Source organism: Chanodichthys erythropterus, chromosome 18 (genome assembly GCF_024489055.1).
Source record: "Chanodichthys erythropterus isolate Z2021 chromosome 18, ASM2448905v1, whole genome shotgun sequence".
Lineage (NCBI taxonomy): Eukaryota > Metazoa > Chordata > Actinopteri > Cypriniformes > Xenocyprididae > Chanodichthys > Chanodichthys erythropterus.
Window position 1 is genome coordinate 24,751,358 of NC_090238.1, and position 19,410 is coordinate 24,770,767.

Consider the following 19,410-nt stretch of genomic DNA (forward strand, 5'->3'; position numbering starts at 1 on the left):
AAACATGCACAGAGGAAAGCACAGATGGAAGAGACGGTGTAAAAGAGCTGGGGGTTAGAAAAGTACATTGTATTGTAGGGCAGAGTGAGAAACGCTGTAATAAAATTACTCCAAAGTACAATGTTTATTTGCATTGTGCGTTTATTAGATACTAAAGTGTCAAAGTCATGTCTGAATGAAGGTGTGGATTTCTGCTGTTTAAGTGTAAAAATTACAAAAAAAAAAAAAAACGAAAGCCATACGTGTGTTCATTTAGTTTGTTTTGTCTGGAGGGAAGACTTCCACAAAGTAAATAAATAAATTCATTAAAACCCCCCACAAAAATACAAATATTACAAAATATGAAATCATTACAATGCACATTTCTTAACTTTTAGAGTCATCCAAGATTTACATTAAATTACCTTTATTTGCTGCTGAAGGATGGTATGATTTTTCTAAACGTTTAAGGTCATTTCAAATCAGTCTCAACGCATTATATTTATTTACTATTTATATGAATGACGATAAAAAAGGAAATGCTGACATAATAGAAGAAGGTGTAAAGTTAATTGATACATATGTAAGAAAAAAGTGAGAGGCATGTCAAGAGAATTGTTTATTACGTGGCAAATGAAGGGGCCGACAGATTTTATATCCCTATAAAATGGATATAGTGAATCACCCAGAGGCTCTTGGTCACTAATGTAGTCCGGTCTGGGATATGAGCATATGTGTGTGTGTGCGTAATAGAAACACTCACATGCCATTTCCTATCCTGGAGTCAAAGCAGGTTGTCCTACTTTTATATCACTTATTTATTGCTCATTATGAATATCATTCGCATTTAAACACACCTCATATATCACACATATCATGGTGATGCATTATTCTGCCAGTGATTAACAAGAGCAGCCACTAACAAAGAATCATTTTAGGCTAAATATTCCAGTTGCCTACAACAATAATTAAAAAAAAAAAAAAAAAAAAGTTGCTCCAGTTGTGCTTAGAGGCGATATTCAGGGGGGGACAATGGAGATGGGGGTCTAGCAGAGCAAAAAGCAATTACTGAAGCAACATTAGAATAGAAGAGAGAGAAAATAAATGTAGGCCTGTGTTGGTATTCTGGCGCTAAGATATATCAGTTTGAAAACATGATTGATGAAAGTCTAATGCAAGGCGATGGAGAGGCTTTTGCGCCGAGGCAATGCCACCGCCTGCACTTTATTAGCCACCGTAATTAGCCCTGGTGGTTCAATTTGTTAGAATCGGTGGTGATGATGCAAAAATCTGATCGCAGGGCTGGCTAGTCAGCGGCCGGCGTACAGCCTGATGAAGGGTCATCCTTGTCAAGGGGCTATTAACTAATGCACTAATTACAGAGGAGAGGGAACAGCGCGGCACCCGTGCCTCTTTGTCTGTCCGCATCACTTCTGATCCACAACTGGGCTGACAACACACCGCTGTGGACGTCACTTCATATCTTAAAGAGCTCAAATCATTGTAATGCCGCCTTTCACCAATTCAATTTAAGGGTGTTTCTTCAACTGCAAGCATTTTGTAGACATTCATAAATTAAACTCTCTTAAAACTGGAAGCACTTTTTTTTTTCTTAATACTGACTAGTGTATTTTATCTTACTGCTTTATGTACATGCACCACAGAAATTTTCTGTCATTTCTTTTTCCCTGAACCATCATGAATAAATGTCATTTCCACCTCAAACTGCCATTCATTTTTGAAGTGGAAATGGCATTTTTAAGCATTAAGGATAAAATAGCTCACCTCCTTAAGCTATATTGTATCCGAAATACAATTAAATAGTATTTTCATACTTTCTGCATAACCTGACAAATTTATTTCTTGATTCAGATGTCGCAAAATAAAAATATTCTGCTTATAAGTGATATTTGCAGTACCTTGATTTTTAATGTCACAAATCATGTCACAATCTCACAATTCATCTCAAACATGCTCTTCACTGACACCACTGTAAGTAGTAGTACACTTAACTTTTGATACTACTTTTGAAACTATTAAAAATATTATTTTAAAACTTAATTATAATAAACTGTTGTTAGAAATGGCAACTGAGGAACAGTCACATATACTTTTCATGCGAGACAATGCAAGGGAAAAAGTAATGGGCTTCACACAATAAAAAACTAAAAAGTTTTACAGTTATTTCACTTCTTTTTCGATTACTAAAGCTTAAAAAATGAAATATATTTATTAGCTAGATTTTCATATTTTAAGATTGGAAGTCTGGGACAAGTCTAAATTAATAATAATAATAAACCTTTCAAAGAAACTGAAAATGTTGAATAATAATAATAATAATAATAATAATAAAAGACAGAATGTGACCTTTTTATATTTTATAGAACTTTTTATAACTGTTCGTTTTGAAGTGCCTGTAAGTTGAAGAAACAGCCTTAAATAGAGGAGAAAAAAGACAAAAGGACAGACAATGCAATGGTTTAACGTCTCTAACCATAAGTTCACTTAGTTCAAGAAAACTTTTGTTTTTAATGGACTTCTTTGTTCAAAGGAAAAAAAAGAAAAGGAAAAAAAGGTTTTTATAAAAAGGACCTAGATTCAAATATCAGAGGCAAAGTTCATTAGTTATGTATCTGAGCATGTCTGAAGCCTCTGTAATTCTTCCTGCATCACTTCCTTTTATCTCCACAATTGAGATAAATCACCAAGCACTGCTTTCAGGTTAAGACATGTTAATCTGGGAAATAACACATCTCAAGGTGTGGGATGAACAAATGAATGGAGAAGAAAAGGAAAACGAGAATGGCTATAATTAAATCAGAGATGCACTTGGAAATTACCATATCCATCATTATCTTCATGTGAGTCAATGCAAGGGAAAAAAAGTGAGGGGCTTAGGAGATTTATAAAAAAAAAATGGTTTGCTTGCAACGCATTTCTCATTGGTAACCGTCAAAGGTAGGCAAACGTGGAACATTTATCACACCACAGACAAATGACACAGGGTTACTAGTTAGACAGTGTAATAAGTGCCATCTAATTTCCTCTTTAGAATCAATTTATGTTTCAAAGCTTGGGATCGTCATCAAGGGACAAAGCTTTTCCTGTGAGAAATTAGAGTTTAAATTCTCTTTTTCACACAACGTACCTAACATACCTAGCACAAACGACCTTTTTTAGGCCTTTTTTTACATTATGTTTTTACTGGGAAATATCATATTCTTATTTTTATTTATTTATATTAAAAGGTAAACAAACAAACAAACAAAAAAAAACTTATAATGAAAATTTACTCAATGGCAGACAGTATTTTGTTATACGAGACAGAGATGCATATTCCAACTGCAGATTGCATAAATCTAATATCTGTATCAAACCCATCGAGAGTACCGTCATCTTAACATACGTAATTCTCACGGGAACATCAGTGCCTCTGGCGCCTGGGTCTCGGTGTGACCTGGGTTAAATGGAGGGCATCTTTTGGAGTACATTACTCTCTTAGAAGTCTAATGCATTTTGATTAATCAAAAACAGCTCTGCAGTCACAGACGTAAATAAATAAATATGAAAACAAAATAATTAGACAAGCAAAACATAACCAGCACCCCCCAGTGATAGAGGAATGGATGGGCTCCTTGATGATGAGGTGGGAGAGAATGAGCGAGTTCTTCCAGATAACTTATCAAAATAGTGTTGAGGGGGAAAGAATAATCCATTCAAAGCAGAAATGCTGTGCGTATGTTGCATGAGCTTTTTGCATTAATTACAGAAACTGAGGCAGCTTTGCTAAGGGTTAATGAGCCTGGCATGTGCCAACAGATCAAATGCAAGAATGCCATGAACAAAATTGTAGCTGGTTACTTCTCCAAGCCTGTTCATGCTCAAGTAAAAAGCAAAAAGGTAATGGGAATTTTTAATCTCGTAATTGTGAGTTTATGTCTCACAACACACTATACAAGAATCACAATAAATTTGTCTACAAATATGAATAGATATCTTATAATGCATGATTTAATATCTTACCATGTGTCTTTATATTTCACAATATCAAGAAATAAAGTCATATGATATATGTATATATACTGTGCATTTACCATTCAAAGGGGGATTTTTAATGCTTTTGAATGAATTCTCCTATGCTCACTAAGCCTGTATTTACTTGATGAAAAATATAGTAAAATAGTAATATTGACAAAAAAAAAAAAAAAAAAAAAAAAAATTGAATGTAATATATTTTGAAAATGAAATTTACTAGCTGAATTTTCAGCATCATTACTCCAGTCTTCAGTGTCCATGATAACTTAAGAAATCATTCTAATATACTGAAACATTTCTTATTATTATCAGAGTTGATATTAATGTATTTAAAGGTGCCATCAAAAGTTTTTTTACAAGATGTAATATAGGTCTAAGGTGTCCCCTGAATGTGTCTGTGAAGTTGCAGCTCAAAATACCCCATAGATTTTTTTTAAATAAATTTTTTTAATTTTGAGGCATATTTAGAAATGCGCCGATTCAGGCTGCGGCCTTTAATTGCTTGCGCTCTCCGCCCCCTCCCGAGCTCTCGACTCTATCATTGCATAAACAAAGTTCACACAGCTAATATAACCCTCAAAATGGATCTTTACAAAGTGTTCGTCATGCAGCATGTCTAATCACGTAAGTATGGTATTTATTTGGATGTTTACATTTGATTCTGAATGAATTTGAGGCTGTGCTCCGTGGCTAACGGCTAATGCTACACTGTTGGAGAGATTTATAAAGAATGAAGTTGTTTATGCATTATACAGACTGCAAGTGTTTAAAAATTAAAATAGCGACGGCTCTTGTCTCCGTGAATACAGTAATAAATGATGGTAACTTTAACCACATTTAACAGTACATTAGCAACATGCTAACGAAACATTTAAAAAAGACAATTTACAAATATTACTAAAAATATCATGTTATCATGGATCATGTCAGTTATTATTGCTCCATCTGCCATTTTTCGCTGTTGTTATTGCTTGCTTACCTAGTCTGATGATTAACCTGTGCACAGATCCAGACGTTAATACTGGCTGCCCTTGTGTAATTCCTCGATCATGGGCTGGCATATGCAAATATTGGGGAGTACACCCCGACTGTTATGTAATAGTCGGTGTTACAGTATGTTGAGATTCGCCTGTTCTTCGGAGGTCTTTTAAACAAATGAGATTTACATAAGAAGGAGGAAACAATGGAGTTTGAGACTCACTGTATGTCATTTCCATGTACTGAACTCTTGTTATTCAACTATGCCGAGGTAAATTAAATTTTCAATTCGATGGCACCTTTAATACTTTTGTGGAAACCGTGACACCTTTTTTTAGTATCTTGATGAACTGAAAAAAGTTCACAAAGAACAGCATTAACTTAAAATAGAAATCTTTTATAACATTATAAATGTTTTATAAATTTTGTTTCTTACAAATAGGATTTAAAGTGTCAAAGTAAACAAAATTTTGTCAATAGGGGTAAAAACGAATGTTGGAGTACCCCAGGGTTGTGTTAGCTCTGCTGTACTTTTTACTTTGTACAACGATAACTGTCTGTCACTGATGAATGCCTTCAACATATACATATATATATATAATTATAGATATTTTTGATATATTTTTACTAGTGGGTGCAGGACACTGTAGTTCATTTATGTAAGTGAGGATAGCAAAATAAAGTAAACTATGACATATTATACCCCAAAATTCTGCATGCAGTGGACTACCAGTAAAATTGATACAAATTTGGAACCAAAAATTCTTCAGACACTGTGACCTGACCATGTTTTGCTTAAGTGTTATCTGACATTATCTGATTAATTTTTTCTGACAGTTACTCTGAGATCTTGTCATATTTTATTACCATTTTTTTAAACTATAGTAAATATACTGTATTAATGAATGAAATGTTCAAGGTGTCTGAATAAATTTTGGTTTGACTGTATAACATATATATATATATATATATATATATATAATATAATCGTATTTACTGTCACTTTTGATCAAGCTGATTATATATAAATATAATTTTTTTTCCTTTTTTTTTTTTTTCCCTCAAACGAACAAACATCTTACTGACCTCAAACTTTTGAACAGTGTGATGTACGTGCTATTGTGGCAAAGCTCTTCTGGGTGGGGAATCACCCCTGAGGCTGAGGGTTTGCCTCCTGTTTAGCTATGGATCAGTGATAATCCTTAAAATGGTGTCCTCTGCCACATCAATTACGCTGATCATAGGCACGCTCGTTATGCTGAGTCTTCATTACTGTCAGATGGCGTGAACACCAGCCTCAGACCATCACGGTATAAATCAAGATATACTGGGCTACTTTCCAAAAGAATCGGAGAGAATCATGTACCACATCTTTTAACCTGTAACATATTACAGAATAGCATGGATATAGTGAAGCTAGACCTGTGTCTGATATATTCTGGGAATTACCTGATGAATTCTGTTCCCCGTTTAAAAAAAAAAAAAAAAGTCAAAAATTTTATGCCATAGAGATAACAATTAAAACACAGAGCGGAACCGAGGCGCCACATCTAGTATCAACCAAGCATACATGAGCGGTGTCAGCAGTAGGGGCTCTCTTATTTATTTCATTCCGGAGGAGGTATTTCTGGGCAATTGCGCTGGATGCAGAGGGTAGTGCCTGCTGGTAAGAGCCAATAAAGAACTCTCATCCATGAACGGCCTTCAGCAGAGACACAGTCAATTACCTAATGTGAGGACTTTGAGGGGGGGAGAAAGCCTTTTCTCCTCATTTACTTGTGGGTATTTATTAAATTGCTGTCAAATTTGACAAATTTGCGATGCTCATCATGGAGGTTGTTTTGGTGGGGGTGCGTGGGTTCACCAGTCCCCCTCCCATCACCATCACAGACCCCATATCCCTTTTCCAGATACATGCCAGCACACAATGCGTGTTGGCAGTTCTACATGTGCATGCTAGCGAAACGTGTACCTTTTTCCCCTGGAGGTACTCCTTGTGCTCCTCTCGGAAGTGCTTGGTCCCATATGCCACCTGCTCAAAGGGGGTGGAGGTGTGCATCAGGCCCTCGTACCGCTTAATTCGGCTCGTGTTTGAAAATGGAAGGAAACTGTGTGGCAAAAAACACATAATAATTAAAATAGTTAATGTATTATTTGATCAAAATACATTAAAAACAGTAAAATTGTGAACTACAATGCAAGTCTTCTACTGTAATTGATTTAAAAATATAATTTATTCCTGTGATGGCAAAGCTGAATTTTTAGCATCATTACTTAGTCTTCAATTTCACATGATCCTGCAGAAATCATTATTTTGCTGATTTTGGTGCTTTTGATCAATTTAGTATGCCCTTGTTGGATGAAAGAATTCATTTATTTAAAAATAGGGAAAAAAAATTGCACTGACCCCAAACTTTTGACCGGTAATGTATATGAATAGGAACATATTTTTCAACAACGGCTTGTTGCATTAGCCTTATGTATGGAAAAGAGCATAACTTCAGTGTCGGCCCCATTACTGGCCACTCGTCTTGGCTAACGTGACTAAGAGCTAACGCTCTGCTATTTCCACAGCACATGTTACTTATATATCATCACACTGCCTCATCCCTCCCTCGCAGGCACTTTTCATTCTAGTCCAGATCATTTCCAAACCCAAATTGCTTCTTAATCGTTGTGATGTCTTGTGGTTGTTTCTGCACATGCTGCGTGTTTGCTGGGCACACGTTCAGTGCAAATAGCAGTTACTTAGGAAAAATGCCAGATGTTAATTACAGCGAGGTTGATTTTGTAAATTGTACCCAAGACACTTTGCCTGGAGGAAGATTTATCCAGTGTGGTACAAGAGGTGTCTGCACGAGGCTGGATAAACGTCCGCTGGGCATTGGCTTGGCTTGTCACAAAACAAACAAACAACCAACAACCTTGGCACTTTCTGTGAACACAATCTGCAAAGAAAGGTTTTTTATTCCCGATGCTTGGTGTGTTCGTTCCCTTTTATGATGATGAAACCTGAAGTGCAAAGAAGCCCTGTCCTCTTTAATGAAATCAAACCAGACAAATAAGGAAAATGTAAACATAATCGCTCCACCTGGAAAAGTTACAAGTTTGCAATACATTGCACAAAAAAACAGATGGGATTGTCTAAACAGACATTAGATTAAAGACTTTGTCTTGTATTTTTAAATTAATGCTTTCTGAAACATCTGTTTCTGAAAAAAATATAAAATAATACTGGCTGCGCCAACTAAAGTGAAACTTTCTGGCAGAACTGGAGTTTGTTTGACACTCTCTTTAGTCATTTCTTTAAAGAACCATCCTGAACAAGATCATTATTTATTAGAGGACTTCTCCTGTCACGTAAGTACCACATAAGCAATAATGCTTGCTAAAGCTTTGATGGTGCAAGGTAAAAAGGGGGGGTGACATCAAACACCACACTGGCCCTTTAAATAATGGCCCAATCTCCCACAGACATCCTTATCCACTAGAGACACCAGCCTCCCTACAAGACAGATTACAGTGCAACCCATGCTAATGTGCACATGGGACGGACATCACAGAGCAAAAATTAATGTGGCCCCAATGTCCCAGAATACACAACGCTTCTGCTGCTTGCCGGCTGTTTCACTTACTGCTTTCATTGCCACTGAATTGCATTTTAATAGGGTAGTTTTTATTCATTGAAAGCCATTAAGGAAAGTTTGACTTCTCGCAGGGGATCTTTTGGCAGTGCAGACCAATGCCCAGTGACAACACCCTAGGAGGCCACAAAAACAGGAAAAGGGGGAGTGTGCAAGAAGAAGTGAAGGGAACAGTGAAGAAGCAGGGGTAGATAAAAAGAGAAATATGTATACATGTGTGTATTCAGCCTTGCACATTTGTAAAACGACATGCAGGGTAACACTTTTAAACTGAACAATGAAAAAGACAAAATAAAAGAATGAATTATAGCTTTAATAAATCATTTCTAGAAATTATTAAACTTTATTCTTTTTAAAAATTGAATACATATATATATATATATATATATATATATATATATATACACACACATTATATATATATATATATATATATATATATACTGTATAATGTCAATTAAATGTAATTTATGCAACGTAGTATTTAGATTTATTTATTTACCACATGAAGCATATTATTAGTTTACCTGGCAAAATATTTCACAGTGTAGTTCTCAATGATACTTAAAACCAGATAAACAAGAGATATTTTCAAAATTAATAAACACTTCATAGTCCAAGTACTTATCCAAGTAATTATTTGTCAAACTATAAGCCAATGTGTTTAGTCCACTATGGAACTGTTTTTTTTTTTCTTTTCTCGAAATTATGGTAATCCATCCCAGCATTATCTGCATCAGAGGCTGAGGAGACATCACTAGGACTGAAATTAAGCTGGTGGTGGAAAAAAATGGAGCAGCAACATTTTAGTGGCTCTTTGAAACATTTTGGAGAAAATTAGCGGGAAACGAGAGTAGGATCCTGGATCAAAAAGACTCTAATCATGCTTCGCCATGCCCTGCAGACACCATATGTATAATACGATTTACACAGTAACCACCTCTCCTATTACAGCCTGTTTGGGGTATTCTGTGTTAATGGGGTTAGCTAATTTACTGTTTAAAGTCGGAGCAAGAAGAAAAAAAAAATAAACATGATTAAAAAACATTGCACATTCAGCTTGTAATTAAAATAAAAAGGGTTTTAAAACAGAGATGGCACTGAAGTAATGTAAAAAAAAAAAAAAACTACTGTATTTATTATGGTAATCTGCTTCAATAATTATATAACAGAGAAGACTAATAATGTCTCAGCAAGGATGAAACAGTATAGGGCTATAAATAGTTGCTGTTGTTTGTTAACTTATTTAGCAACTAACCCCACTTGAGATTTTACCATCTGCTTCAAACTTTGAGAGAATAAAGTGTGGGGTTTATCTTGTTGTGTGATTAATGTGCGTCTACACACTGTCACAAATAGCACTCTGAGCACTCAACAATTTAGACTATTACACTTGGAAAAATAATTTTACGTTCACATTAATATCTACAGTGGCCTCAAAAAGTATTTGGACACTTAAGTTTACCCAAATATGAAAATTAACCCTAACCCTACTTGATAATGCAGTGTAAATTTAGTGTATAAGATAAGAGTACGTGGCTCCAGAAAGTATTTGGACACTTACAGTATGCAATGCCATTTATATGTTTTGAAGTGTTACTTAAAGACATAGTCCACCAAAAAAAATAAAATTCTGCTATTATTTACTGACCTTCATGTTGTTCCAAATCTGTATGTTCCTTCTGTGGAACACATAAGATGATATTTTGAAGAATGTTTCAACTATTTTTGTCCATATAATAGTCAGCATTGTTTAGGACACCACTGACATTCATTTTATACAGAGAGAGAGAGAAAAGACGTTTGTCTTTCGTGTTTCACAGATGCCACAAGGGTGAGTAATTGAAGCCACACTTACTGTACATAAGTGTCCAAATACTTTTTGGATCTTACTGAGATGTTGTGCAATGAATTTACACTTCATTATCAAATATTGCTACAGAATATGTCCCAATGACTATATTCAGCTCCAAATCAATACATACAAGCATTTCTCTACTGCAGCTTTTTGGGATGTGTACATGCGAGCACTTGTGTGTGTGTAACTTACGTCTGGTCGATGACGCGAGTCCTCCACTCCTGCCGTTTGAGCTCCTCTCTGGCCTCCTCCAGGGCAGTGATGGATGTGGCCACGCGCAGGCTTGGCTCCAGGGGCCGCTGCCGCTGCTGCTGCACCTCCAGAGCTGGGCGAAAGGGCCCCTGACAGGTACGGGGGATAAGGTAAATGTTTTATTGCCCAGACCCGCCCGCCTCATTATTGATGAGGCCCCTGTGGACGGCCAGCTGGACCCTCGAAAGCCCCAGTCTTTTCATCTAAGACATTAACACACCTGACCAGTGCTGATAATGATACGTTGACCACACAATGAAGGCCTTAAAGAGGTCGAGGTGGTAGAGACTTCAAGTAAACGCACTAGATTTCACTACCAAATATACATGCAAAAAGAATAGCCATGTCAAATTTTTTATTAAGAAAATAAATTATACCCGTATAATCAGGTACATTTTTATATTTTTATTGCTTAATGTCACATTAAATTTTTATGAAATCTGAAGTTTTGGAGCTGTCAAGAGTGTATTGCAGGTACTTGCAGGCTGTCAAGGTATTGCAGGTACTGCGCAGTGTATTGCAGGCTGTCAAGAGTGTTTGCAGGTACTATATTTTTTATTGTAAAGCACTTTGGGTCAACCTCTGTTGGCTTACACATGCTCTAAAAATAAAGTTTGACTTGACTTCTTACCTGTGTCACCAAACCACTTTAATCACTATTATATATATATGTTAAATATATTATTTAACAATGCTAATAAAAAAATACCACTATACCTTGTAGTATAAAGTAAACACCATGGCATATGAATATGGTAAGCAAACAATACCATGTTACCTGTCCAAAATGATTAGACTTATCGTGGTATGGCATTCATTTTGGACAGGTATGGTATTGTACCACAAACATTTTAAACACAAATAACTGACATGTTGATACACAAGTTTTCAGATTGTGTTTAGTTGCCCAAATAGAAAGTTATGCTCTATACTTTTTGAACCGAAGCGAGGTTTTGAACTAGCGTGCACAAACTTTTGGCATGGCTCCACATGCATAACTTATTGTTTTGGTTGTTGTTAGTTTAAATGTGACCTTCAGACATTGCTGTTTTTAATTCATGCTGGCGCAACATTCTCTGCCCTTGATACTATCAAGACCAGATCAGCACCTGGCACTGACCAATCCCCTTACTTCCCCTAACAATACACATAATCAATCTATCACTCGCAGATGCTTATCACACAGGGAGAGATGCCTAGGGAGGGGGCTCCACCTCAGACCACAAATAATTGAGAGAGAGAGAGAGAGAGAGAGTGAGAGATGGCATGAGGGAAGGGGAGGAGAGGTTTGAGGGTCGGTGCTTATTCTGGGGTCTTTGTAAGGGCAAAATGTAGATAAATAATGCATCTTCATCTATTGCACATTGTGTGAAAGACGTGGCAGTTTTTTTTTTTTAATGAATTCCGACTAACTGGGCCCAGCTGGAGTGAAAAGCCAGCCCAGGGAGAAGAACTCGGGCTCTAATAAAAAGAAATGACTCACGCTTCATTTCTGCTCACTTATGTTTTACATTAATAGAAACCAATAATAAGAACCAGTTACCATAAAAGTCATGGACCGTAAATAACACAAATGGCAAATACGTATCATCAAATCTCCCTCACAGCTGGACAAGATGACATGCTAGATTTGGAAGTACTTAAAGATATTCTTTATCAGGGCACCTTTACATGTTGCGGTATTCCCTTGCTGAGATTCCCTTAATGGGATCCATGGAATAAAGGGGCTTGGGTTGACAGGCGTGCTTATCACCGGTTATCTGGCTGTCTAAATGCTTTGGCGGTATCCAGGCGAGAAGGGAGGCACATTTAATGATATTATTCCATTTTTACAGCAAGTTTTTCTAAATGATCTCACGGTGGCAATAAATCCTAGCTTGAATCATAGTTATCTCAGGATCTTTTTTGTTAATTGTCACCACACTCTGTCATCTTTTTGAGGCCATTTCATTGGAATAGTCTAGGGACATCTACAAATGCAAAAGTTTATATAATATCCTAGTGAAACATTTGTTATGAATATAAATGAAAGTTTTAGTGTGAGTTTGCTTAAAGACAAATACAAGTTCTTATAACAACACTACATTAGACAAACTACATGTATAAAAAAACATTTATCTTTCCCTGAATTCAACCACAATGTGGCAATAGTTCACCAAAAATAATAATTCTGTCATCATTTACTTACCCATACGATGATCCAAAGCCATATGACTAAAGAACGATTTTAAAGAATGCCCTCACTCTTTTCCATGCAGTTACAATAAATGGGGACTGGTTTCAGCTTTTAAGTTTCAAACCAAGACAAAAGCATCATAAAAGTATCATAAAAGTGGTTCATACAACTTGTGCACTTTATTCCAAGTCTTATGAGGTCATATGAGAGTTCAGTTTAGTATGGTTCATGAACTAATCATTCAGAATGGTTTTATAAACTTCACCTTCTGATTCATTGAAGAGATCTAACTCAAAAGAACTATTTGTTCACCAATGAGACGTCGCCACTCATGAAAACAGCAAGGTCAGCTAGGACAGAAACAATTTTTGTCTGTTCCTCACTTATTTTATGTCTTTAGAAGTTTTTTTTTTATAAAGGACACAAGTCATATGGACTGCTTGAAAGCTTGAAAATCCTTTTGTCTTCCAGTGATCTTACAGTGAAGAAAGAAAGTTACACATTTTTGAAATGACAAAAAGGTGAGAAAATGATGAAGAAAATCTTGGTCATCATCTCACCTGTGGCTTTTTGTGAATGGGTGGTAGACGCTCTCTGTTTGGCATCAGGTTGGACAGATCAGGGACAATATCAGGGGTCTTCCTCTCTTTGGGAGCTGATCGAACCAGAAGCGGTTTTACTTTTCTCAGTCTCAGCTCCATCTCATCAGGCTCTGCTCTGAACGGTGAATTGAAAACACCCGGACGCTAAGATGAACACACAAACACAAAAAAAGGGTGTTGTTTAGATAAGCAAGGTGAACTAAATGTTATGCTTCTGTTAGCATAATGAAGAGAAAGTCTTTTTCTCTTGATGATTGTCCTTAAACCTTGCAAACCAAACACATCCTCATGCCCCCTTTAATAACTCATTTGCTAGCAATGGACTGCTAACAGCTTCCATTGTACCTCTCATCATATGTATCCATGCAAAACCCACAGCAAAACACATTTAGCTTTCAGGAAAAGGAACCCACTTTATTCGGTCGACCACAGCAAAACAATTATACTTGTCACCTCCCCTGAATGGACACACATCCATCACTCTGGCATGTGTCATGTCTGCTAGCGTAAATGTCTGCTAGCTAACTATGAGCTGTCTGATCTTACTGTAGCACTTCAGTGGTTCTTAGTTTGGCCTGAGGAATAACAGCTAGAATAATTAGTCTCTAATCAGATGCTTCCTCATATGTGCTTAATTAGCAGCCAAAGTTTTTTAAAGCTTTGTTACTATATATGCTAATAGCTTTCACAGGTAATACGCCTCAGTAAGGCTCCTGCGCCGGTTTGGATTGTGTAGCTTTGGGTGTTACATGGTGGGGGGTATACCACAAACTCCCAACTTGCCTCGGACTTACAGGAAAAGAGCAATGATGTTGACCCTCGTACCGAGGAACTACATCTATGTCAGCACAGCCACTTTTGTCCAGCGGAATTTTCTCTGGTTAACGATGAACCATGGGAGACCCATCCATTTCACGGAGACAAGGTCAGACTGTGGGAACATAAGTTGCCCAGTGTAGAGACACAGAGTGAGAATGAGAAAATCAGGGAGGGGGAGAGCAGAGTTAGACTTGAGAGAGACTGAGAGAGAGTGAGAAAACTAAGAAGAGAGTTAAACCTTTCCTGCAACTGACAAGTCTTAGATTGAGGTTTGTGGTTTAAATGACGTCCTTATTAGGAGGCGTCATGAATTATGTGCATGGTCATATGTGCAATATTTTTTACATTTACAAACGCAGAGGCCCTCCTATAATATAATATAATTTATAATATAACTATCGATCAAAAGTTTGGGGTCAAGAAGATTTTTTTTTTTTTAAATACTTCTATTCAGCAAAGATGCATTAAACTGATAAAAAATGATGGTTCAAATAAATGCTGGTCTTCTGAAAATAATGTATCATGGTTTCCACAAAAAATATTAAGCGGCACAATTGCTTTTAACGTTGATGAGAAATAGCACCAAATCAGTATATTAGAATGATTTCTGATGGATCATGTGACACTGAAGACTGGAGTAATGTCTTCTGAAAATTCAGCTTTGCCATCACAAGAATAAATTACATTAATAAATTATATTAAATAGTTTTTTAGACAACATTACTGTTTCTACTGAATTTTTGATCAAATAAATGCAGCCCTGGTGAGCATAAGAGACTTCTCTCAAAAACATAAAAAAAAAATCATCATGCTTATCCAATCATCAGTTCATTTCAAAATAATAATAATAAATGATTATTATTATTTTTTTTTTTTTTTCATTTTTCTAGGGCTTTTCCGTGGTTGAAAATCCTTGTCGCTATATAAATTTACAAATACTTTATCAATATAGTAGTACTTTTATTAATCAGACTTTTATAAATATTTTCAATCAATGGGACACAGGAAAAAAAGTACACAGTTAAAAAAAGAAAGAAAGAAAACTGACTGGTAAACTAGTCAATCCCAGTAACCCCAGCCCACACACACATATTTTATCCTTATCTCCCTCTGAAGCATCTTTTAACTAGCATGTGGTCCCTCGCATCTGTTGTCCATTAGCTGATGTGTATTATTTCTTGATTTCCTGCCTCAGACTGCAGGCAGCAATGTCCTCATGCCCTGTTCACAGTGTGGCTGGCACTAAGCGTCCAGTGACCAGAGCAGGAACATGGCATGAGCGGTGTGGCCACAGGAGGCTGTGATGACCATAAAAGCATGAAGGAGAGGCCACAAAATGAAGTATCTGCTCACCCCACACTGCTGCTGAATCAACAACGGCCAGAGCACTTCATCATAATTATCAAGACACATTATAGCCAGAGGGATTTCTGAAAAGAATATATATATCAGCAAATGATCTCAGCGGTTAGGAGCTTGCTGTAAGAATAAACTACAGCAGGTCTTCATACTCCATACCGGCACAGTTCCTTTTGATTCCGTGACCTTAAATAAATGCACTTGTATGTATGCTGGATATACGTGCATGTCCATCTCATTGATTCCGCACTGACCTGTTTAGTGCTCAAAAGGAAGTGGAATCTCTGAGCCTGGATGTTTTTCTCTTGTTCCTCTTTTTCCAAAGTGATCCGTTCTCTCTCTTTTCTCTGGAGCTCTGCAAATTCCTCCAGGTCTCTCCTGGGAAGCAGAGAACAGTACAAATAAACCCAGTTTTTCCAACTCACACTTCTGTAAACTCTTGTCTTAGTCCCAAGATATCAGATGATGTTCAATACACTTGTGGACTGTTCAAGAGAGCAGCTTTACTGACAAAATAATAGTTTGACAAACTTGTATGTATGTATGATAAAATGACCAAAGGGTGTTGTTAGTGAAAGTAACATGACGTGTAGCCAAGTATGGTGTGCTCTGCATTTCACCCATCCAAGTGCACACACAGCAGTGAGTACTGAACACATACACAGAGCAGTGAGAAGCCATTTTTGCTCTGGCGCCCGGGGAGTGATTAGGTGCCTTGCTCAAGGAAACCTCAGTTGTGGGTAATGAGTGGAAGAGAGCTCTGTTCATTCACTACCCCCACCTACATTTTCTGCCGGAACGGAGACTCGAACCCGCAACTTTTGGTTTAAAAGTCAGACTCTCTAACTATTAGGCTCAACTGCCCCCAGCTGGCATGGTATGCATACGTTTTGAAATATTGCAAGGCCGTGAAAGCCTATGTAGCAAAAAAAAGAAAAAGAAAAAGAAAAAAAAAATATATATATATATATTTTTTTTTAAAATAAAATAATAAACATAACATGCACAAAATACTTCCTGTTAGTTATTTTGCTCTGTACACTGACCTTTAAAACTCACCTTACTTTTCCTATGATGCATTTTTCTCTCCCATTTTCTCTCCGCCAAATAAATCAAATACGCAGAGTAGTTTGGGCTGTGAGCGTGTTTTCTATTGTGGTCTGAGGTCACAATGTTCAAACGCTTTCTGACCAGCCTCAGTTTCTTTCGTTTGGCATCACGCTGTCTGTGTGACCTTTGTCAACCTATATCTCCTGCTTATTATTAATTGCACTGCAGTGGACAAAAGCCAAATAGATTTGTAACCGTGGAAGGGGATCTCGATCTGTGTCTAAGAGAAGGCTGGGGTAACACATAAACCTCATTAGTGTTGATGGGCCAGTAGGGAGACATGGGAGCAGCTAACACAGATGACCTTTGTGTGTCCTTACACAACACACCGCAATAAGCACCCTGGGCCCATTGAATTGCATCCACTTACTGTAGAATCCACCAGGTGCTAATCACCCTTACATATCAACAGATAGGCATGTAGTATTCAGTCAAAAATACAGGTCGTTTACAGCAGACTTCACTCTTTTCTTAACCTTTGTATATTATATATCAGAGATGCAAGCTTCAGGTAGTCAGCAGCCGTTTAGTGCTCATGTACCTGCAGAGAACAGCTTCATCTCAGCCAGTCCTTCGGGAATTTGCCACTGGCTCTTATGTAGATAGTGTTTAAACATGAGGTATTCGTTTTGGGTATATCAGATGGGCAATCTTCGGTCTTATTAATATATTTCTTGTTCCAGAGCTAATAGATTCGGCTTAAGGGCTATATTAAGTTTCATAACTTTATATTTACACTGAAATTAAATTCTGTACTAACTAGAGAGCTGCTTTTGTATGATTGACTAAACTGTTTGCTTGTGTTTATTTCCTATTTTACTTCTTATACTGTTATAATGGCTATTGTTGTTAATTTAAATTATATTGTTCAATAAATAATATTTTATATAAATAACATGCCGTATTTTTTGGTACTGAGAAAGAGTCCGTTAATGATTTCGACTTGAGTCAGTCAGTCACAAAGACTTTTATATTGAAATGAAATGAAGCGACTCAATGTTCCTTCATTACTAGTTCTGAACTGACATTTTAGAATAAGTAACTAGTAACTAATTAGGCTTGGGCTCAACTGTTAAACTGTCAACTTGAGATTTGAATCTGTGGCGGAAGGAAGTAGTTCCTCACAAAAGATGGTTTTTAAAGACACTCCATTGTTGTTCTTATTTATTTACAAACTTGTGCCGTTGAACTGTTGTATAAATGCAATATCACACTCGTAGCCATGCGATATGACTGTACATCAGCAGGCTGTGATTACCTACGGCTGAATCACAGTTGTGCTGATATAATGCATATATATATATATATATATATATATATATATATATGTATGTATGTGTGTGTGTGTGTGTGTGTGTGTGTGTGTGTGTGTGTGTCATATGAAGTATAATTACCAGAGTGCTTTTTGACATTTGTCATAATGGAATTTCAGTATTATCTATAAATTCTCAGATTTCCACTTACTGTAATTGAATTAAAATTCTTTGCAAAAACCAGCAAAAGCCACCTACTATGAGTAGTGTTTTTTAATGAAAACACACACAAAAAACAAAATATGATTAATTAGAAGAATTTAACAGCTTTTAAGGTGGAAAACATCAAGATCAATTTGCCCATAAAATGGGATTTGGTATACTTCTCTGTAATGAATGCAGTAATTTGTGTGATTAAGCATATGCATAGCGTGGCCTGTGTATTTTGGAGTCTTTCTTTGATAAAAGACCTGCCCTAAATACTATGAAATGTTTATAAAGAAAAAAAAAAAAACATTTAATAAGGCCTGCAGTTAAGGAGTGAGTTTCACAGATGTCCTTGAAAGGGACACGAGAGCAGAAAAAGTAGCCTGAGCAATGGGAGTCCATAAATTCCCCCTGTGCTTCCAAAGAGTTAAAGATTTGCCATGCTCAAACATTACAGAGAGAAATTTATCTGATTATGGCAGTAATAATTACCCAGCTGTTTATTACAGATAGAGAAATAATTCATGCAGGCAATAGGCCATGGTGGCAATGACACTCCACATTTAGTAAATATGCAAGCCGCTCAGTTCTAATTACTCAAGCCCAGAGGAAGCCCTTATTAAGTGCTGGAACTTTAAGTGTCTTCTTGACAAGTGATAAATTGTTACATTGCACAAACTCTTGCTGTGGAATTGCCGCGGTGAACTCGGGTCTTGACTTCATTAAGGTATGCAGAGAAGGACAACTGAATGAAGATGGACACTAGAACATAGCGGGCCTTGTCGTCAGGCTAGAGCTAATGAAACGACACAGATCGTTTTGCATGGGGAGGAGGGGGATCCTTCACTGCTGGCAGGGAAAGAGAATGAGAGAGAGGGGCCGCCCTGACATGGGCAGTCGCTGGCCTCCTATCATTGGCATGCCGGGCTGGTCTGCTTGCGCTAAATGGGAACCATTAGGAAAATTTTGAATAATTTATTCAAGCACCGGAGCTGTACGGATTAAAATCCTGGCACTGAGACCTTTGAGGGGTGACTAATCAGTCAGTGGGTGATCCTGAGCCCAACGTGGAACAGATTGTCAGAATCAGCGCAGTGATCTTTCACTTCACATCTATGACTGATTCATCATGACCTCA

General features: G+C 36.9%; 1 protein-coding gene across 2 annotated transcripts in view; it reads right to left on the minus strand.

Annotated features, from left to right (window-relative positions):
- The window catches only part of spata17 (spermatogenesis associated 17), a 41,434-nt gene that overhangs the window by 11,337 nt on the left and 10,687 nt on the right, over window positions 1-19,410 (minus strand). The window contains exons 6-10 of one of the 2 annotated variants that reach the window (XM_067368293.1): window positions 15,957-16,080; window positions 13,483-13,668; window positions 10,687-10,835; window positions 10,288-10,318; window positions 7,054-7,100 (exon numbers count right to left, since the gene is read on the minus strand). In XM_067368293.1, the coding sequence (XP_067224394.1) occupies window positions 7,068-7,100; window positions 10,288-10,318; window positions 10,687-10,835; window positions 13,483-13,668; window positions 15,957-16,080 (523 nt within the window). In that variant the 3' untranslated portion in view covers window positions 7,054-7,067. Of the gene's footprint in view, window positions 1-6,964; window positions 7,101-10,287; window positions 10,319-10,686; window positions 10,836-13,482; window positions 13,669-15,956; window positions 16,081-19,410 lie in introns of those variants that run through there. The other variant, XM_067368292.1, reaches the window with a different exon arrangement.